We start from the raw sequence: 22708 nt of genomic DNA, 5'->3' as shown, positions 1-22708 counted from the left end.
AACATATTTATAATTAATAATTAATAATTTACATTTTAGTTTTAATAATTTTAAAAGAAATTACTATAAAACTTATACTTTTAATTTTTTACATTTATATCTTATACTAATTAAATTATCAATTAAATATTATACTTTTCAATTTTTACTAATTATATCCTATTATTAGCATGATATGACAGCTGATATAGTAACTGTGAATAATAGTTATGGTAACAATAGAATAAAATTGATAAGGATTAAAAAGCTCAAAATTTAATCGGTAATTTTTGTAATATAGAGTAAAATTTTAAAAAAAATTAAAAAGTACAATTTATTTTTTTTTTTACAGTTATCCCATTTATATATTCAACTTCTTAAATTAAGGTTAAAAATTAATTTATTTATTCAGTCTTTTATTTTTCTTCTTTTGAATAAAAAAAAAAAAGCTACATAATTTGAGCCTTTTATAGAGGTTTTATTCTTTCTCTAACTAAAAAATTGTATAACTTCATAGCAAATATATATGAAAAGATAAAATAAATAAAAAGATTTAAACATGCAGAAAACCTGAAACTCATAAACACACTCTGTTATGAAATCCAAATCGACCCGATGGATTGATCCGGTAAATCGGTAACTCAAACATTAAATGAAGTTGATTATCTTATTAAACTAAATGAAAAAAAAATTAGCTAAACCGATGATTGAATCAGTGACTTATTAAACCCATGACCTATTCACCGATTAATTTAAAATTTTTAAATTAAAATTTTTTAAAATATCAATATTTATAGTTTAATATTTAAAATTTTAATTTTATATTTAATCAATTAATAAAATGCCATTTAGTTATTATCTTTTTATTTATATTAATGCAAGAAATTTTATAAAATGATATGTTTATTTTTTTTATTTTAATATATAATTAATGTTTCATAAATATTAACAATTCATTTTATAAAAATATTTTTATTTTATATATTAATTATAAATTTAAATTTTTAATATTTTTAATATTTTCATATAAAATTTAAAAGCATTATATATATATATATATATACATATATATATGAATAGGTTTGATTTTGAATTAAATTGAATTTAAATAATTAAAAGGTAAATTAAAAATAATATTAATGGAATCAAATTTAAATAAGAGTTGAATTGAATTAAATTGAAATTTTTTTATTAATTTAATTCAATTTATTGATTTGAATTTATTTTATTAATTAACACTAAATTAATATTTAATCAAAATGAAAATATAAATTATTATTTACTATTTTTTATAAAAAATAAAATATTGATAAAATATCATATATTAATAAAATATTATTTTTAAATTTAAAATTTATTTTTATTCTGTTATTTTTTTTCCATATTTATAGTAATTAAATTTTAATTAATAATAAATATTATATATAATTAATAATATTTACAAAAGAAGTAATTATTTTTTTTAACATGAAAACTTGTTATTAAAAATAAAGAGAAATTTTTTTTAAAATAAAATTAAAATTAAAAAATTTTATTTTAACAAATTGAAGTTAAGTGATTGAAATAAAATAAACAAATTGATGCAATTTACTTGATTAATTTTAAAGAGTTATAAAATACTTACATAATCAAATTGATTATTCTATTTCCTTTTTCTTCCATTTCCTACCAAAAAGCAATTATAATTGAGATTAATTAAAAAAATATATATTTTTCTTTGTTGAGCAATATAATAGCACAAAGCCATGTATGCTACCACAATAAGAAATGTTGCTATCATTCAACTGCCTATCTTCACCATCTTTTTTTTTTTTTTAAATCGATTATAATTATTAAAAAAATTGAAAAATATAGAAATAATTATTACAATTGTGTATATAAAAAAAAAATTATATGACTAATTGATGAAAGCTTCATATTTAGGGATGGTAATTGTCTCAATTTCGATCCGACATGTAATAGATTAATTTTCTCTTACTTTACAAGATGAAGATGGAAAGAAGGTCTCTCCAAATTCATCCTGACAATAATATAATCTTTTTTTGGTTAAAAATTAGTTATTTTTATGTATTTAAATATTTAAATATTATAATTTTAATATATACATGTATATATATATATATGCACACAATATTAAGATATGATTTTAAACTTATATTTTTAATTATAATTTATTTTAATGAAAAATTTATATTATATAATAATAAATTAAAATAAAAAAATCCTACTGCCTTGACCTTGATCCTCCATGAGGCGGGTGATCCCTAGTTCCCTACCCTCAATCCGCTGCGTTGCATTCTTTAATTTGATTTTTCTAATTATATAAGTTTTAATTCTTATTTAATCAATCAACATGGTGCAATGTGCGAAGTTCTTTGAGATGGAATTTTTTTTTCTTTCTTTTACTATTTTATTAAATTAATTTATAATTATTAATAAAAAAATTTATTTTATTTTAATTATTAATTATATATATATTATTTATTATTAATTAAAATTTAATTTATAACAACCTAAAAATAATGATAATAAATTTAAATTTTTAAATATTATTTTATTAATATATGATATTTTACCAATATTTTAGGTTGCATATAAAAAATAAAATAGAATAATAATTTGTAAAATTATTTTGATTAAATATTAATTTAATATTATTTTAATCATAAAGGTAAAAAAGACAGAGAATATGAAGGGGCAAAAAGAAAAAAGTGAAAAAATAATTTTATTATTTTTAATCTGAAAATTTATTATTATGTGTTAAAAAAAGTTTTATAAAATAAAATAAAAGTTCATGAATTTTATCGTATCAAATTAAAGATGAAGAATGAGGATAAAATAACTTTTAAAATTGGCGGATGACTGGTAAAAATTACCCCTAAACAGCTCAATGCCGCTGCTGAGTACATTTTTAATTTGCTTTTCACTTTAATTCTTAAAATTTTAAGCTATGCACAGTTTTTTTACCGGAAATTGAATCTGTCTTGGTTGCTAAAATAATGTGTCTACATTTATGTGGAAATTATTTTGCTTTTTATGGATGCTAATAAAACCTCTTCTATCTCTTCTTTATTTATTTCATTCTAATTAAGGACTAACAACTTCAAGTCATTCATATGTTGGTAGATTTTCTTAGTTAAATTTTGTCTATAGTAAATTTAAAATATAAAATATAAAATAAAATTTATCTATTAAATATATATATTTATATCTTAAATTTATAATATATAGAGCGAGGCAAACATTTGTGCTTATGAATTAATATATATAGTTCATTCCCTCTCTTTTGGCCTGTTCAATTTGTTCAACTCTCCTTCGGTCTTAATTCCTCTATTGCAAAGCGACATTGTGGCCTTGTGGGTGTGGCCTTTCTCGCGTTATCTCTTTTTAGATTTGTGTTCCTTTCATCTTGTTGTTACACAAAAATAAATAATAATAATAATAATAATAATAATAATAATAATATAGAAAGCATTTTCTTTTCCTTTTCCCTGCGAGGACTTGGTAATTGACAATGACAGAAAGGTCAAAATTAAACCCCATGTTAAGTGATAATGATTAGATGGACACCCTCCATCTTTGGTGTCAAAATATTGTGATGTGGCCTCAATAAATTATATTTTATTTTCTAGGTGCAATGATTCAATTGTTTTTGGGTAAAACCGAGGAAGATCAGAGTATCATATAGCAATGATTTTACATAGGTTATTCCCTGTGAAATGACAAACTAATTATATAATAATGAGTTCTTCATACCTAATTTCAGGTAAAAGCTAACCAAACAGCTTAAGATTATACATTCACACTGAAATCCCATATTTCAATGTTAGAAATTATTTAGAAGATATAAGAATTTTTTTTTTTTAACGAACATATTTTCAAAGAACAAAATCTTGTGAATTTGATATTTCAAATATGATAAAATTACTGTTTTAAATTAGTAATTCAAGTAAAGGAGGAAATCTGCATTATAGAATGGGTACCTGAACCTGAACGTACGATGCCTGGGAGATGTAACTTTCCAATACATCTTTTGCCAGGCCTGGAATAAAATTGGGAACATTTTGGTTTCTTGAAGGTTATAATGAAAAAAAAAAAAAAAAAAAAAAAAGAAGAAGAAGAAAGGTAAGATAGCTTGATATTGCAACTTGCAAGATCTTCAGAACATAACTAACAAAGTAACAAATAAAAAAAAGGACGTTAGACCTTACCAAGAATGGAAAAATTTTGCAACTTTCAAAACGATTCCAGAAAGTAACAGCACAAAAGGGTTAATCTGAAACTTCAACAAGTAATTAAACGACCTGGACCTAAACTTCAGTGAATATTCACTTTGTCCACAACATACACACAAAACCAGTAACGAGGAATAATTCATTAAAACATCTATCGAATTGCTTAGTAGTTTGCTTTCCACTAAAATTTGACCAGAAACTGCCGCTAGAGAAGGCATGTTTTACCATAGCCTACCTGGGCAGCCAGGGCCTAAGTTTCACAGGTCTGTTCTAAATCTAATACACAGAGCCTTTTCAGCTATAAAAATAAAAATCTCACTTGTCCTACCAGTTAACCCATCAGTGGGCTTTTAAGAAGTTCCTCAATAACTGCTGTACACTTTGAGCAGTGGTTCTGCAAGATGTATGGAAGCCAACCCATACATGTTATGGATTTTGGAGAAACACCCAACTCAAAATGGGATAAGCAAGCATCCGCATTGTAGGATAGTGATTTTGTTATATTATGGTAGCATGGGATCGCCTGATGATGCAAGCATTTGCACTTCCGTTTCCTCAGCAGGCCGTTTGGTATGATAATCTGCTGCAGAACCACCTGCACAAATTATTAACCAAGCTTCATTCATTTGAATATACAAAACATCCAACAATCACAAAGACAACCATCAATAAAATGGTAAAAAAATAGTAAGATCTAATACTGAATATAGAATCAATGGATGGCCCTTTTAGTGACATACTTCCTTTGAGATCTGCAAGCATTAAAATGGTTTGTAAAATTTAATTTCTTTACATTTACATTTTAGAGAAGCATGAGCATAAACAGAAACAAGGAATTCAAAATTAACACTGGACCAATCAGATACTCTTTGACCAAGAAATGGCACCTTATCGTCAAAAAATTGATTTCATTTTACTTTGTGTATATATTTACTTATTATACAACTGATATTCTTTACTTATCCTGTTCTCTGCTTACTTCATGGACTTCAGCTCGTAATTCTGAGTATTTGTATGTAAGGTCACCCATTACCATGATAATGAGGATATACTCCGGAAAACTCATTCCAAATCTGAGTCTAGTTTAATTTAGATTTTGATACCCTAGTTTCCAATCCTTGAGAACTATTGTTTCTTGTACTCTTGCAGGATGATTACACAACGAAATTTTCACTAGAATTTAACCTATAAAGCCAAGAAGAAGTTATGTTTCCTAGAATATTTTACTTTATGATAATTGCTGCAGTGGTTATGCATTAGAATTCCATAATTATAGATTATATACCCTCAAATATCCAAATGTGAGAGATCAATATAATTACATGAATTAAAGACATCAGGTCTTCAAGTGCCTCAGACAATATGTAATGTTTGGATGGTCAATTGGGGTTTTCTTTTATTAAAGGCTGAGTATCCAAAACTAAGCATCAAAAGATAAACCTAAATGCTTAAACCTTGTATGTTCTTAAACAAAATGTTTTGAGTTCGTGTATGTGGATCTTGGAACTTTCCAGTCCATTCTCAGCCATATCAGAAACCTTAAACAGCCAAACCTCTCACAAGCAATTTCAAAGGTCAACGAAAGGTTGTAGATAGGATTCTCGCAATTATATCTCAATCCATTGCTTTTCCTATTTTTATAACACAAATGAAGAATAGAGATTAGGAATTGTTTCACCCATCTGACTAACAAGTCTCCCAACCCATTGTGCTCTCCTACTGGACTGGTCCAAAATATTTTCTTTTCAAAAGGAATTTAGCTCAAATCTCATTACTAGTGCAGGCATATTAACAAAAAACTAGGCCTGAAATGTACCCTACAAAATAAAATTTGATATAGACATCAGATAAGTATAAAGCATTTCACCAGTCCAGCCTAAAGGGTATTTCATCATCCATGTGTAGATATGCTAATAAGAAATTTTCTTCATGGTTGAACACAGAGTGAATATGAGCAAAAAGATATTCCTATCCTCAATGATTAAAAAATTAGAAACAAATTGCATCTAAAGAATGCATATAGGCCGTGAACTTAAATATAGCAATTGTAGAGAAAGAAACTCAATAACATTGACTTTCAGAATCAAATTGCATACCAAAAGCATGTAGCCCTTTGACAGCATCAAAATTCTTGTATGTATAGCCAACAAAACTTAAATCTTTCGGAGTTAATAGCATCTGCATCAAAAGAGAATATTTTCTAAATCCACAGAGATTATATGAGAAATAGTAGTTCCATAATGGAAGGGATTGTTCTATTAGCAGAACAGCTGATTTTCTGCAACATTAATCTCTACAAAATAGGAAAGCAGGCAGTCCAACAAATAACCAAAAAATTTCAAAGAAATTTAATTACAATTACACAATTAACGCATTTCTTGCCAGAGAAAGTTGAACAGTAATAAACACTATGAAATGAGAACTCAGGGAAAAGCAAGAAAAGATAAATTATAAAGTCATCAAAAGGCCATGGAAACAAATTTTACAGTAAGCATTTAATTTAATTGTTCTCTCTCTCTCTCTCTCTCTCTCTCTCTCTCTCTCTAACCAAATTACTGAAAGAACACATTGTGCAATTCCCTTTTTACATACGGCATCCTTTTATCTATTCCTGCCTTGCATGAAAACAATTCACACTTAACACATGAATGCCCAATACCTAGACATTTGCACTGTTTTACTTAGATAATTCGTAAAACACCTATTTATGTTTAAATTCAATTGTTTACTAAATCAGAAGCAATCTACCTAGCAAATGCAGAAATTTGCTAAAAAATATGCAGCTGAAATAAGGTGATAACAACACCAACTGGTATAAATTAATGCATTATGATTAATTGACAACTTGAATAACAACATACCTTCCTTGAGGGTCCTGAACCAGTTCTTGCTGGTGGAGGATCCAACTGATGACAAATTGAAAATTGCAACTTATAATACAGAATTCTAAAAAATCACCATATCAAAATCTAAATAATAAAAAAATACATATGATTAAGCAGCAGAAAGAATCAAAGAAGGTTCCTATTTAATGGACCATTCTTGTGGCCATAGTTTAGCGGATATTATTTTCCACAATTTTCAGAAAATATTTACAGGGTGTTGAACATCTGAAATTTTCACTGCATGCTTTACTTTTACTCTATATTAAAGAGGACATCACTTTTTTAAGAATATACATTCACACGCCACTTGTCAAAATAAACATGTTGATTCAAGATTCTTAATAATCATAAGTATAGTAGGATTTAGGATTTGACCAAATGATTGCATAAGCAAATCCTAAAATTTGTAAAAGACCCAAAATTCTAGATGCAATATCTATGATATTCGTAAGTATATTATCTGTTAATCAAGTTGACAAAAGAATGTTTTGCTGCACCTGGTAATAGTTTATGAGCATACTTACTGACACCACAACAACACAACAATAACAACTAAGCCTTAATCCCAAACTAGTTAGGGTTGGTTACACGGATCCTTTCTCGACATTTAGCTCTGCTAGATATCAGGTCCACTCACTGACACCACAAATAGTCATAAATCATTAATTGTTATGAGTTCAGGATCATGCTACTAGTTTCTTGTAATTAAAATAAGCCTTCTTTGAATAAATGAACAGAAGTTGGTCTAATAACAGTGAAAATTATAAATCTAAATTCTGAAGAAATAGCAACAAGATGGTACATTAACAGTACAAGAAAAGAGAAGTAAAGATCAACAAAAGTATACCTCATCAAATTTCATAAAGTTCTGGGTGTCCAGCTCTCCATTGACTTCTGGTTTAAATGCTGCCTCCATTTCATATAGTTTATCCCATACAATGTCCTTGAACCAAGGATGAGCCTGACACAGAAAAAGCATAATTTCTGTACAGAAGAAGACATGCTTTAAACCAAAAAAAAAAAAGGCCTGAAATAAATTCAAGTTTCTTACTTTAATTTGGTGTGCCCCTCCAGTACCTAGCCTATGATCAACATCACAAAGTAACCTACAAATGAGATCCTTTGCCTCAGGTGACAGCCTTGTATCTTCTGAGAACCTAAGGTGATTTCTCCAGTGAACAATCTGAAAGTAATTGATGAACAAAGTACCAGCAAAAATAGTAAATTAATTTAATTCATAGTAAGAGAACCATCGTTTTATAAAGATTTATGAAGAACAATTTGTAACAAAGCATTGGTATAGCTATGGCACAATCACCATGGGGCCAAGACATCATCCTAGTTTCTCCAGAAAATACTACACAACCAACAACCTAATGAGAAGTGACAAACAACATGTCCATCTTAATACTGTATAATTAGTTGACAAGCTATCTCTGGTAGAAAAGATAAGAAATAGCCCAAACTAGAGATGCTCAACTGAAATTTTGAAAAAAAAAAATTAAAAACCTTATCTGGTATTGAAGAAGAGCACAAAAAAGAATGACAAGAGCAGCTGAAGCTGAGAAAAGATAACAAATATAAGCAGATGGTTTTGTTACCTTTCTGCATGTGGTTATGGGATCATCTGAGTAAAAAGGAGGGTATCCAACTAGCATTTCATACATTATTGCTCCTAGTGACCACCTGGCAGGGATTCAGATAAATTATATTCACCATTAAGATACTGATGATGAGAACAGCACACAAAAACAGATAGATATGTGTGCGTGTATGTGTGTGCGTGTATGTGTACACACACACACAATCACACACACAGACATACATGTATGCATGTATGTATGTGCATCCACAAAATTCTATAAAAGACATACTAGATTTTATGATTAACATTTTCTTGAATGGAACAGATATACAATACAATGAACAAAAAGAAGATGACCAATGAGTCAAAAGAAAAAGAAAATAATAATATTATAATAATAAAAACTTAAAACTACCAATGAATTAAAGAACCAAAAATATTAAGAGAATTTTAAAAACTAAATCAAAGCAGAAAAGGAAAACTAACCAGTCACACTCCATGCCATATCCTTTCTTCAGTAATACTTCAGGAGCAATGTAATCTGGTGTTCCCACGGTAGAAAATGCCTTCACAGAAACATAAGAAATTTCTAGCCACTATATTCAAGAAAAGGTGCCATAATATCTCAATACCTATGGTTCTAAATATCAATCGTGTGCAATGTTTAATAAGATGAAGCTATAGGCAAACCTTCTATACATGTGTTCCTTTCTAGCCTCTAGGTTACAGAGTTTATAAAGGTAACACTAAGTGATAACCAGTGAGTCCCTTCTGAAAGCCAAAAATGCATACAATGTCTGTGGACACACCATTAGATGTCATGTGCCATGCTCAATCTACAATCAAAACCATTAAAACATGTGGAGAGGCTGGTAGTAGTATACAGACTTAAAGTCACCACTAACTTAACATAGAAAACTATTTAGGTGGTAATAACAGAACTTGGTCAAAATTAAAAACATATAGATAAGAAGAACAGAAGCAAGTACATTTCAATTTCAGCCACAATTATTATCAGCTCAACATGTTATTGGAAACCAAACCAAAAGAAGTATTATTCGTGTATTTGAAAAGACAGGCAAAAACAAAATGATATAGAATTTCTGAAGGGTTATTTATATATGTGTGTGTGTGTGTGTGTGAAAATATGAAAATTTTCTAGAACAAAATATATGCTATTTAGCAATTTAAGATTTTAGCATATGCCCATCCAAGCTTGGCTATAATTTACACCAGTGTGAAAGGTTACTAATAATTGAAGAGCCAAACCGGACAATACTTTGAGGTGCAGATATGATGCGGTTTGATTTGGATTGACTCATCATCATTTGGTGCTAGATGGAAGGGGTTGAACCTCCAACCTTGCGGTTATTCAGCATCAGTTATATACTCAACAAAATCAAAAGGATTCACCATAATTGTAAAATTTGACCAAAAGTTAGGATTTTTGGTCCTTAACTGATTTCTTAATGGATCAAGGTACCTCTTCACAAAAAAAATGGATAAAATTTTACATCATTTACAAAATTATATTAACTTTTTTATGATTTCGCAAAAGTAATTTAAGCCATTCTCATATTGGTGCATGTACATATAATCTGGAATGCACTTCCTCTGTTCATTTGCCATTCTCATATTTTAGAAGTATCACATATCTATTATAGTAAGTTACTTACCAACTTCCTCCTGTTCATTTGCCAGTGCTGAAGTTGTTCAAGGGGGCTTTTCCAATTACTTTTATTGTCCGCATCTGGGATGCTTCCATCAATATCCATTGGTTCGGTCATATTTTCATCATCAATCGTTTTATTTTCAGGAATCACAGATAAAGCTGTACAATCAAGAGGCTTACAGAGGCCAAAATCAGATAGCTTCATATGACCATTTTTATCCAGAAGAAGGTTGTCAGGCTTTATATCCCTGGAGCGAAAATGAATGAAATATAATAAGAAAGTGCAAATATCCAACATAAAGAAAATAGCAGGACAAGTCACCAAATAATCCAATTTCAAGCTAATTTGAAGCAAATTTACAACAGCTGATTTTCAACCTGTGAATGTAATTATGTTTGTGAATTGACTCAATTGCGAGAACACTTTGAGCAATGTAAAACTTCGCCACATTTTCAGTTAATGTGTCCTCCCGCATCAGCAGAGTCATCATATCACCACCCGGCAGATATTCCATAATCAGATACAAATACTCGGCATCCTGAAATGAGTAATAGAGTTTGACAATGCAGTGGCTTGCAACTTCAGCCAGCAAGTTCCTTTCAGCTCTAACATGTTCCACCTGTTGAGGAAAAAACACATTCTGTCAGAACAGTAAAGAAATACATATAAACTATTACCAACTGTGACCAACACAATAGCACAGCCAGCAGTTCACAAAATAGTGCAGATCCTAACAAATCAGAGCAAAAAGATAATAGCAACTACATAATGCATTTTAAAACATTGACATAAAAAAGAAACCAACAGCTTGCCTTCAAGCTATTTGTAACTTGTAAGTTATATTTACATCAATAGAGTAAACAAATTAAAATCTGCTCCCATTTCAAACAAGCACTTTATATTAGCACCAGCAGCCATAGCATCGGTTCATAAACTATATATAAGTAAACAACAAGGTCATGCCAGAGTTTTAGTAGCAATAATGGTTATAATATAAAGTTATAGTTCAACTCAACTAAACCTTTATCCCAAAAATTTGGGGTTGATTATATAGATTCTCTTTCTCCACTCTAAACGATTTTGGGTTAAATCCTCGGAAATGTGTAATGCTTCTAGGTCATGTTTTACTACTCTCCTCCAAGTCAGTTTAAGTCTACCCCTTCTTTTCTTTCTATCCTCTACCCTAATGTGCTCTACTTGTCTAACTGGAGCCTCCGTATGTCTACGCTTCACATGACCAAACCACTTCAATCTCCCTTCTCTCATCTTATCCTCAATTGGCACCACTCCTACCTTTTCTCTAATACTCTTATTACGGACTTTATCTAGTCTAGTATGACCACTCATTTACCTTAACATTATCATCTCTGCAATCTTATCTTATACACATACGACTCCTTCAGTACCTAATACTCACTACCATATAACATGGCCGGTCGTATGGCTGTACGGTAAAATTTTCCTTTCAACTTATTAGGAATCTTGCGATCACATAAAACTCCCGTGGCACGTCTCCACTTCAACCATCTGGCTTTAATCTTATGACTAACATCCTCCCCACATCCCCCATCTACTTGAAGGACTGAGCTGAGATATTTAAAGTGATTACTTTGGGACAATATCACTTCATCCAAACTAACTCCTTCTTTATTACCAGTTCGGCCTTCACTGAACTTGCAATGTGTTATGGAAAGTCAATCATTATATTATTTCTGTGTATATTCTGTATTCTGTATTCCTATTTAGGATTTCTTATTTAGGATTTCTTCCTAATTAGTATAACACAATTATAGGAATCAATTGTATATAAATACCCATGTACAGATTAATTGAAATATATGAGAATCATCTCTTTCTACATGGTATCAGAGCAGGTCATCTATCTAGGGTGATTATTTGTTCTCACCACACCAGAGAGACCTTGGCTTCGACCGATCAACATTGCCAACGCCGCCTCAATCCCCTCATTCCACCACGATCCAAAGACACCATTAAAGAACTTCGAGGTTTGGCTCTCGATCCTATTTCGATTTGCTTGATTTGTGATTTTGGATTATTTTGTTGTCACAAGACTTTGGATTAGCGTTTGGTTAGTTTTCTTTGTCTCAACAAATGGCGGATAATAAGAATGTTATTTCGATGTGATTCCGATGATGACTAAGATCACGGAACACAAACTTAATGGTTCGAATTATCCGGAGTGGAGTAAGATTAGGGTCTATTTGCGTAGCATTGATAAGGATGATCACCTTACTAAAGCTCCACCTACTGATGATACACAACAAACTTGGCTAAGGGAGGATGCTCGATTGTTTTTGCAACTTCGGAACTCGATTCACAGTGAGGTAATTAGTTTAATTAATCACTGTGGAATTTGTTAAGGAATTGATGGATTACTTAGATTTTCTCAGATTCGTAAAGGGAATATCTCCGTATTTATGATGTTTGTAAGGCATTCTACCGTTGAGAAAGAGAATAAGTCTCTCACGGCTTATTTTATGGATTTTAAACGTATATGAGGAACTTAATGTATTGTTGCCTTTTAGTTCGATGTGAAAGTTCAAGAGCCCAACGGAGCAAGTTATGAGTTTTCTTGTGCCTTCCTTGAGTATGAGATTGCTAAATCTCGATTCTTTCGAGATTTCCTCTTTTCATGAAACATTCACACGGGTCCTTCTTACAGTTAGTACCCAATCTTCTCAGCCTGCAAGTAGTGCTATTATTAGCCGTAATCCAAATGGACAACAGGGTAATATAAGAGGAAGTAGAGGATGAATTACAGGCAACAGAAGTAAACAGCGTAATGGACAGCCTAGTTCTAATCAGCACTCAAGAGGAGTCATTTGTTATTATTGTCATGAGCCCGCCATACAAAATATAATTGTCCGCAACTTCAGAGGAAAAATCAGTGATCACAGATGGCAAATATGGCGCAGAGGATTCTACAAGATCTTCCTCCGAGAAAACTGCTTTGGTATCCGCAGAGGATTTTGCACGCTTTTCCAAAGATCGTGCATCTCTAAAGCCTACGTTCCCCTATCATCGCGATCACGAGTCGTAAATCCACTACATGGCTTGTGTCTTCCTCTTCCAAATGGGTTATTGATTGTGTAATGCATCACATGACAGTAATTCTAGTCTTCTATCTACTTTTCACTAATCCCACTTCCTCATTACTTTGATGGTTCTACTTCTTGTGTCATGGGTTGAATCGCGAACCGACTTCACAATTTCTTTGTCATCTGCTTTGTGTCTACCAAATTTCTCTTTAATCTACTTGTTAGTAAACTTACTCGTACCTTAAATTGTTCTATTTCCTTTTTTCGATCGTGTTTGTTTCAGGATCTTACGACGGCGATTATTGGTAGAGGACGTGAGTCAGGTGGTCTCTACATTCTAGAAAATCATGTACCGCGATCGCTTGTTTGCTCCAGTACCTTAACACCTCTTGAAGCTCATTGTAGATTGGGTCATCCTTCTTTGTCTACCATGAAGAAGTTGTGTCCTCGATCTTTATCAAGACTAGAATGTGAGTCGTGTCGCTTGCAAAACATCATCGCTTTGCCTTCGTGTCTAGAGTCAATAAACGCTTCATCCCCTTTTGAGTTAGTTCATTCGATGTTTGGGGTCCTTGTTTACTTATAAACTGGATTTCGTTATTTTGTTACTTTTGTTGATGATTACTCTCGTGTTACCCGGTTATATTTAATGAAGAATCGCTCGAGTTGTTTTCTATCTTTTGTGCCTTTTGTAATGAAATCAAAACTCAATTTAATATTTCATGCGCATATTAAGAAGTGACAATGCTAAAGAATATTTTTCAAAGACAATTTCAGTCTTATATGACACAAAATGGCATTCTTCATCTCTTCTGTGTGGATACCCCATCCCAAAATGGCGTGGCCGAAAGAAAAAATCGGCATCTTCTTGAGGTAACTCGTGCTCTTCTTTTTCAGATGAAAGTTCCTAAACACTTTTGGGCGGATGCAGTTTCTAGGCATTGTTTTTTGATCAATCGTATGCCTTCTTACATCCTTAATGGGGATATTCCTTATCCGCTTTGTTCCCTACAAAATCTTTGTTTCTCGTTGAACCCCGTATTTTTGTTGTACTTGTTTTGTACGTGATGTTGTTACTAAATTGGATCCAAAGTCTCTCAAATGTGTCTTCCTTGGGTACTCCGGATCCAAAAAGGGTACCGTTGTTTCTCTCCTACTCTTAATCGTTATCCGGTTTCTGCAGATGTCACATTTTTGAGTCCACTCCATTTTTTCTCAATCATCGTGTATGAGAGTCGTGGGAGGAAGATGATATCTTAATATATCTTGCCCAACCAATGTCTAGTCCTCTCTCACACTATTTCTTCCGTCTCTAGACCTACTCGACCTCCGTTGTTCATGTTTATTCCAGAGATTGGAGATTCGACTCAGATCCTCCACCGCCTACTTCGTTGGGAGATCCTGCACTCATCGATCATGATTACGATATAGACTTACCCATTGCTCTTCGTAAAGGTAAACGTTCATGTACTTACCCTATCTCTTCTTTTGTTTCTTATAATCAATTGTCTTCTTGTTCTCGGTGTTTTGTTACTTCTAGACTCTATTCCCATCCCTAATATCATTGGTGAGTCTCATCGGTGGCTATGAAAGAGGAAATGGAGGCTTTAGATGCTAATGGTACATGGGAACTGTTGCCTTTGCCCACTGGTAAGAAAGCTATTGGTTGCAAATGGGTATTTACAGTAAAGGTAAATCCTGATGGTTCTGTGGCTAGATTAAAAGCACGCCTTGTAGCAAAAGGATATGCTCAGACATATGGGGTTGATTACTCTGACACTTTTTCTCCTGTAGCTAAACTTACTGCTCGCTTGTTTATCTCTTTAGCACTACATATGATTGGCCTGCACCAATTGGATATCAAGAATGCCTTCCTTCATGGTGATCTTCAGGAGGTGTATATGGAGCAACCACCTGGGTTTGTTGCTCAGGGGGAGTTGGGTAAAGTTTGTAGGCTTCGGAAGTCTCTTTATGGCTTGAAACAAAGTCCTAGGGCCTGGTTTGGGAGATTCAGTGAAGCAGTATAGGAATTTGGTATGCAAAAGAGTAAGTGTGATCACTCAGTATTTTATAAGCAACTGAGGTGGTCTAATTCTCCCGGTAGTCTATGTGGATGACATTATCATCACCGGGAGTGACTCTGCAGTATTTCATCTCTTAAAATCTTCCTCCAAACCGGACCAAAGACTCGGGATTGTTAAAGCATTTTTTGGGTATTGAAGTTATGAAAAGTAAGAAGGGTATTTTCTTGTCTCAAAAAAAATATGTCCTCGATCTATTGACAGAGACAGAAAAATTAGGTGTAAGTCTTGCAGTGCACCAATGACTCCAAATTTACAACTGTTAGCAGGGGATAGTGAATTGTTTGAAGATCCAAAGAGATACAGTAGATTGGTAGGAAAATTGAACTACTCACTGTCTCCGACATTGCTTACGCCGTTAGTGTGGTAAGTCGGTTTATGTCTTCCCAACCGTTGCTCATTGGGAAGCCTTGGGACAAATCTTGTGCTATCCAAGGAGCTCCAGAAGAGGTTTGTTATATGGTAATCATGGGCATTTAAATGTTGAATGTTTTTCGATACCGATTTGGATCTAAGGTTGATAGGAGGTCAACTCTTGGATATTGCGTTTTGTTGGAGGAAATTTGGTGTCTTGGAAAAGCAAGAAGCGAGTGTAGTTTCTCGATCTAGTCTGAATCCGAATACAGAGCCATGGCACAATCAGTATGTGAGGTAATGTGGATATTTCAATTACTAGATGAGACGGGTTTTAAGACCCCCCTGCCTGCGAAATTGTGGTGTGATAATCAAGCTGCTTTCCATATTGCTTCTAATCCGGTATTTCATGAGCGGACCAAACATATTGAGATTGATTGTCACTTTGTTCATGAAAAGATTCAACAACAGATCATCTCAACAGGACATATCAAAACTAGAGAGCAGTTAGGAGATATTTTCACAAAAGCTCTGAATGGAGCTAGGATTGACTACATTTGTAACAAGTTGGGCATGATTAACATCTATGCTCCAACTTGAGGGGGAGTGTTATGGAAAGTCAATCATTATATTATTTCTGTGTATATTCTCAGATTCGTATTCCTATTTAGGATTTCTTATTTAGGATTTCTTCCTAATTAGTATAACACAATTATAGGAATCAATTGTATATAAATACCCATGTACAGATTAATTGAAATATATGAGAATCATCTCTTTCTACACAATGGATGTATTCTGTTTTCGTTCTACTTAACTCAAAGCCCTTTGACTCTAGAGTACTTCTCCAAAGCTCTAGCTTTCTTGCGTCTCATATATCAGAACTATATCATCCGCAAAAATTATGCACCAAGGGATACTCTCTTGTATATGTTTCATTAATTCATCTAAAACTAATATAAAAAGGTAAGGGCTTACAGCTGAACCTTGGTGTAATCCAACTGAGATAGGAAAATCTCTTGTGTCTCCTTCCACTGTGCGCACAATAGTAGTTGCTCCTTCATACATGTCTTTCAACACTTGTATGTACCTAATAGATACCCCTTTTGTTCTAATACTCTCCATAAGACATCTCTTGAAACACTATCATAAGCCTTCTCAAAATCGATAAAAACCATGTGTAAATCTTTCCTCACATCTCTATATTTCTCCATCAAGCTTCTAACGAGAAAGATCGCTTCCATAGTTGAACGACTAGGCATGAAGCCAAATTGATTGAGAGAGATAGAAGTAACATGACGTAGTCAATGTTCCACAACTCTCTCCCACAACTTCATACCTGCAAATTTTATTTTGCATACACACTCTAGCAATAAACTAATTGAGGCTTGCCATATATGTCCAACATATGGAAACATCAATAAGCAACCATACTATTCTCCAAAAACAAAAATTACTAGAGAGATATTCATCATTGTAAACAAGCCCTTAGCTCCTTCAAACTGTTTAACTGTTCACAAAATAACAAGTATACATAGGAAGGGAGAGAGTGATGGAAAGAGATAAAAAGAGAGCGCACCCTTTTTCTATAATAGAAATGCGATAAGCATTTGCTATTACATTCCAACAGTTGAAGAAGAAAAAAGAAAGTTACTCCTCATGATAGGCTTAGAGGTAAAAAGATATACAAGTGATAGTATTAGTATGTCTCATTTCACCTGTCCTCTCATTAGCATTTCTGATTTCTTTAACTTTTTCATGGCATAAATATTGCCAGATTTCTTCTCCCGGCACAAGCGAACCTGTCATTAGAGGAAGTATCATAAACAAATATATTACAAAATGCAAACTGTCAAAACATGATAAAAATATAATAGGAATAGAAAAAAGAATAATAGTTAAATAAAAAGGAGAATCTAAGAAAATGATGAATCATTCAATGGGTTGATCATGTATCATGTGCATTACTAACCTCCCCAAAGGCTCCTCTACCAATGATGGTCAAAAGCTCAAAATCATCAACACAAATCTTATGCCTTTTGAGTCGCATAAATTCTGTCTCTTTTCTTTCCAAGTCTTTAATTAGATTGATCCGTTCCTCCTTGGGCACATCAGAAGAAGCTAGCTTCCTTTCTAACACCCAACGTCTGCAGTAGAACCAATCATGATGGCAAGAGTCAAATACTGCTTCTTTAAATCAAGCATGTTAATAAAGAGTAAGAAACAACATCTTTAAATCCAGGTTTTATCCTCCCCTTGGGCATTTTTGGTGAGAATACAAATGAAAATGTTGATCACAACTTGAACTGTATTATCTAGGACTCATCTTCGAGAAGTGACGATTCAAAACTTGATGTTTTTAGTGACACACCTTTTATTACAGGATGTCCATCGATTAAATGAAGCTTTTCATAAAAGTGAAGAAAGAAAATTAAAAAAAAAAAAAGAATTTAACTTTATTCACCCAATATCAACCATGATGCCTTTACTATTACAATAAACCTACTGAACCATGCAAAGGAGAATTCTACCGCAACCTTGAGTTGTTTGAGCGCATCACACAAATCTCATGTTCACCAAATATGACGCAGAGAGAGAGAGAGAGAGAGAGAGAGAGAGAGAGTTTCTAAATTAGGATTTTATTTGCAGTCCTTCCAGCATAATGCCAAGAGATTGATCCCATAGTTTGCATCACATGGCCATGATTCTAACTAATATAAAAACATCTAGATAGTGCAACTCAACTCAACTCAACTAAGCCTATATCCTAAAAATTTGGGGTCGGCTATATAGATTTTCTTTCTCCACTCTAAATGATTTTGGGTTAAATCCTCGGAAATGTGTAATACTTCTAAGTCATGTTGTACTACTCTCCTCCAGGTCAGTTTAAGTCTACCCCTTCTTTTCTTTCTATCATCTAACCTAATGTGCTCTACTTGTCTAACTGGAGCCTCCGTACGTCTACGCTTCACATTACCAAACCACCTCAATCTCCCCTCTCTCAACTTATCCTCAATTGGAGCCACTCCTATCTTTTCTTTAATACTCTCATCACGGACTTTAACTAGTCTAGTATGATCACTCATCCACCTTCACATTCTCATCTCCGCAACTCTTATCTTAGACATATAAGACTCCTTCAGTGCCCAACACTCACTACCATAACTGGTCATATGGCTGTACAGTAAAATTTCCTTTCAACTTATTGGAAATCTTGCAATCACATAAAACTCTCGTAGCACATCTCCACTTCAGCCATCCGGCTTTAATCCTATGACTAACACATCCCCCATCTACTTGAAGAACTGAGCTGAGATATTTAAAGTGATTACTTTGGGACACTACCACCCCATCCAAACTAACTTCTTCCCTATAACCAGTTCGGCCTTAACTAAACTTGCAATGCATGTATTCTGTTTTCGTTCTACTTAACTTAAAGCCCTTTGACTCTAGAGTACTTCTCCAAAGCTTTAGCTTTCTATTGACTCATTCTCGCGTCTCATCTATCAGAACTATATCATCCACAAACATCATGCACCAAGGGATACTCTCTTGTATATGTTTCGTCAATTCATCTAAAACTAATGTAAAAAGGTAAGGGCTTACAGCTGAACCTTGGTGTAATCCAACTGAGATAGAAAAATCTCTTGTGTGCCCTCCCACTGTGCGCACAATAGTAGTTGCTCCTTCATACATATCTTTCAACACTTGTATGTACCTAATAGATATCTTCTTTTGTTCTAACACTCTCCATAAGACATCTCTTGGAACACTATTATAAACCTTCTCCAAATCAATAAAAACCATGTGTAGATCTTTTTTCACATCTCTATATTTTTCCATTAAGCTTCTAACATCTATATAGTGCAAATAACTCAAAATGCACACAAGAGATAATAGAAGAAAAAAAAAAACACACAAGGAGAAATCATGTAAGGTTGAAGGAAAAGAAGAAGTTAGTAGCCACTTCATCATAAAATAATGATTACACAGAGTGTGTAATGTATGAGGCATCAAGATTAAGTCAAAAAGAAAAGGAAGCCAGAAAGCCTTAGGTTGTGACTTTTCTATCAATTATCTTGTTATCCAGCCCAAGACTTTGGTCAGTTGATGTGAATCTTTCTAGAACAAAAGAAAGAACGAAAGCCATAAAGCATTAGTTTGTCAATCTTTCTTGCAAGAAAAAAGTTAGGGGAGGCAAAAATCCCACTCATTTAGGAAGATCATCTAGATAGTGCCTTGTTTCAAGTGCAATTGAAAAAAATCGAAATCCTTCTTCTGTTTTCCCCATTTTTTAAGATAGTTTTTTCCCTTGAGAAAAATAAATTCAGTTGTGAGGACAGGCCTTAATCAATTATACTTGATGGCATTTGTTTTAAGCAACCACCTGGTTATAGGAGTGACAAATTAAGCTTCAATATCTTCTTGTGAGGGAAAAAAGAAAAAGAACAAAAAATAATAGTATGACCTTCAAAGAAATGTTGATCATCTCGGTTAATTGGCCTTCTTAAACTACTCTGGTTGATAAATAATTAGATATTGAAAAAAGAAAGCTAATGTAGCAACTAGTATTGCTCTCAACTCAACTCAACTAAGACTTGATCACAATTAGCGACTAGCATATATTAAGAATTTTAGGTTATAAGTTTAACTAGATGAAATTTATTGAACTCCCAATTTACAACCAAGAGAATAGTTGCCTTTATCTAATTTTGTGTTTGGCTATCCAAAATTTACAGGAGATTTCTTACCTTATTTCTTTCACCTTCTTTTTCCCAGGTACCAGACAAAGCAAACCGATATATAGCTTTGAAATCAAAAGGGAGCCATAAACTAACCCACCATCAAGCAGAAGTCACAAACTAATGTATATTTCACTTTTCAGATCCCGCAAACTAAGATTTTGAATAATAAATTTCAAAGCAACGAGAAGGCAAATCACTTAATCAACTAAGCCTAAACTTGTCTATAGCTCCAGCTAAGTACTCATTCTCGATTTCTATCTCTGTTCCCCAAATAATGCACACTTTTAACATGCACAATATCTCAATTCACCCTCTTACCACAGCCAAACAGAGCACTAAAAAGCATGTAGCATAGCGAATTCTAATCATTCAATTGATAGTAGAGAGCGAGAGAGAGAGAGAGAGAGAGATACCTCTCTTTTCGCTCTTGAATATTCTTCATCTGAGCTCTGTAATGATTCTCTATGAACTGCTTCGCTGCCGCCACTTTCTCCATCGTCAAGCTCGATCCCAACACCTCCTCTTCTCCGTTCTCCTCCTCCTCTATATCCTCCATTCACTCTCTCTCTCTCTCTCTCTCTCTCTCTCTCCCTAGAATCTCTCTCTATCTACAGCAGTACTTCCTTTAGAAGTTTCCTTTCCTCTCTTAAAATCTCTCAAGCTCAGTCTTCGAATTTTCTCTCTCTAAAACCTCACTTTCTCTCCCTCAAACACACTCTCTCTGCAACTCATTTATTGCAACAATGAGGAGACGATGCCAAGGGAGAGCCCCAAAAAGCCCCCAAATGCAAGGCCCCTTGATCCTCTGCACCGACTCCGTACACACTGTAAACATCCACGAATCAACCACCGCCACATCAACATTCGGCTTTGTTATAATGACGTGGCATGCTAGCACAGTGTTAAGAAAAGTAGAAGAAAAAAACTTTTTGTTAAATTAACCAGTCAGTTTAACGACAATTGTCATCAGAGGTGAGTGAAGAACTCACGCGCGCCAATATTCAGTGTGAGGTGGAGAAAAGTGTCGCTTTCAGATCAAAGAAAGACTTTTCAGCGCATTTTTGTACTGGGGAAGTATAGGGAGGGCCCGCGTTGTTGAACGTGATTGGAGCGTGTCTGACAGGTGCCATTAGTGTGATGTTTATATATTAATTCACTGGCCCGTGATTGGGTGACAATTTATACTACACAATTGTGGGAGTTTGTATCCTCTGTTATGTGCTCACACATTTAATTGGTCTATTAATTTGACTTTGCTTGGGTGCGATCTCGGGGCTTTCGGTTTTTCCCCCACTTTATAAATGAAATTTTTCTCCAATACGCAAGGGCATGTTTGGTATTTCGATAAAATTATTATTAAAAGTACAATTAAAAAAATATTTTTCTAAATATATTAATTAAAATTATTAAAAATTAATTTAAAAATAAATTTAATATATTCTAATTATAAAAACCCTCAAACAATTTTTTTAACAATATTTAAATTGATAATTTTTAAAAATATATTTTTTATTTTTTAATAGCATTTCAATTATTATTTTTTGAAAAGTGCTTTTTTACTCAAAATCTAATACTAAATAAGGCCTAAATATATTAAAATAAAATTATTTGAAAAATTAAAATAAAATTACAAAATGCCTAATTAATTATGCAATTCGCAATTGTTTTGGTTTTTCTTAATTCTTTTTAGAGTACTTTATTGGAATTCAATTATTAACCATTTCAAATTATAATTTTGATAGAAAATTACATTAATATATATCAAAATTTTAAATAATGAAAATATATTTAATTTTAATTATTTTTATTTTACTTATGATTTTTAATAATATAAATAAATACGTAACGTAAGAAATAATATATAAATAATGTTCATTAAAAACTACTGTGTTGTTATTAAAAAAAAGGAAAAAGCTAAGGATATATATGAATTTTCACTAAAACATTAAACTATTTTAAATAATTTAAATGCATTTATAAATAATTTTAATTGTAAGATATTTAAAATAGAAATTAAATGAAATGGTAAAAATGATCAGCATCTTTTTTTGCTTTAAAATTAAAATATGTTATTATTTATTATCAATAATTTTGTTTATTAAAAAAAATACT

General features: G+C 32.5%; 1 protein-coding gene across 4 annotated transcripts; it reads right to left on the bottom strand.

The window, feature by feature from the left end:
• Positions 1 to 4332: 4332 nt before the first annotated feature.
• LOC110643954 (uncharacterized) lies at positions 4333 to 21349 on the bottom strand. 4 transcript variants are annotated; one of them, XM_058145852.1, is made up of 12 exons: positions 21010 to 21348; positions 17824 to 17998; positions 17570 to 17653; positions 10735 to 10976; positions 10361 to 10604; positions 9171 to 9250; positions 8701 to 8785; positions 8151 to 8282; positions 7947 to 8060; positions 7076 to 7120; positions 6311 to 6392; positions 4333 to 4797 (listed from the first exon to the last, which is right to left on the bottom strand). In XM_058145852.1, the coding sequence occupies exons 1-12, from the start codon at positions 21150 to 21152 to the stop codon at positions 4718 to 4720; spliced, it is 1506 nt and encodes a 501-aa protein (XP_058001835.1). In that variant the 5' UTR covers positions 21153 to 21348; the 3' UTR covers positions 4333 to 4717. The 4 variants fall into 4 exon arrangements, with proteins under 4 accessions (XP_058001835.1, XP_021652182.1, XP_058001836.1 ...); XM_021796490.2 differs by having other exon boundaries at positions 4333 to 4809; positions 21010 to 21347; XM_058145853.1 differs by lacking the exon at positions 7076 to 7120 and having other exon boundaries at positions 21010 to 21349.
• Between the last annotated feature and the right edge of the window lie 1359 nt (positions 21350 to 22708).

The sequence above is a fragment of the Hevea brasiliensis genome, chromosome 4, assembly GCF_030052815.1.
Source record: "Hevea brasiliensis isolate MT/VB/25A 57/8 chromosome 4, ASM3005281v1, whole genome shotgun sequence".
Lineage (NCBI taxonomy): Eukaryota > Viridiplantae > Streptophyta > Magnoliopsida > Malpighiales > Euphorbiaceae > Hevea > Hevea brasiliensis.
This window is presented reverse-complemented; position numbering and strand designations above follow the sequence as displayed.

Coding starts and splice junctions, on each gene's coding strand:
- LOC110643954 (XM_021796490.2), bottom strand. CDS start 21,152: ATGGAGGATATAGAGGAGGAGGAGAACGGAGAAGAGGAGGTGTTGGGA. Junction 10,977..17,569: donor AAATGCTAATGAGAGGACAG/GTGAAATGAGAC, acceptor TTTCCTCAACAG/GTGGAACATGTTAGAGCTGA. Junction 4,810..6,310: donor CAAAGGGCTACATGCTTTTG/GTATGCAATTTG, acceptor TAATTTGTGCAG/GTGGTTCTGCAGCAGATTAT.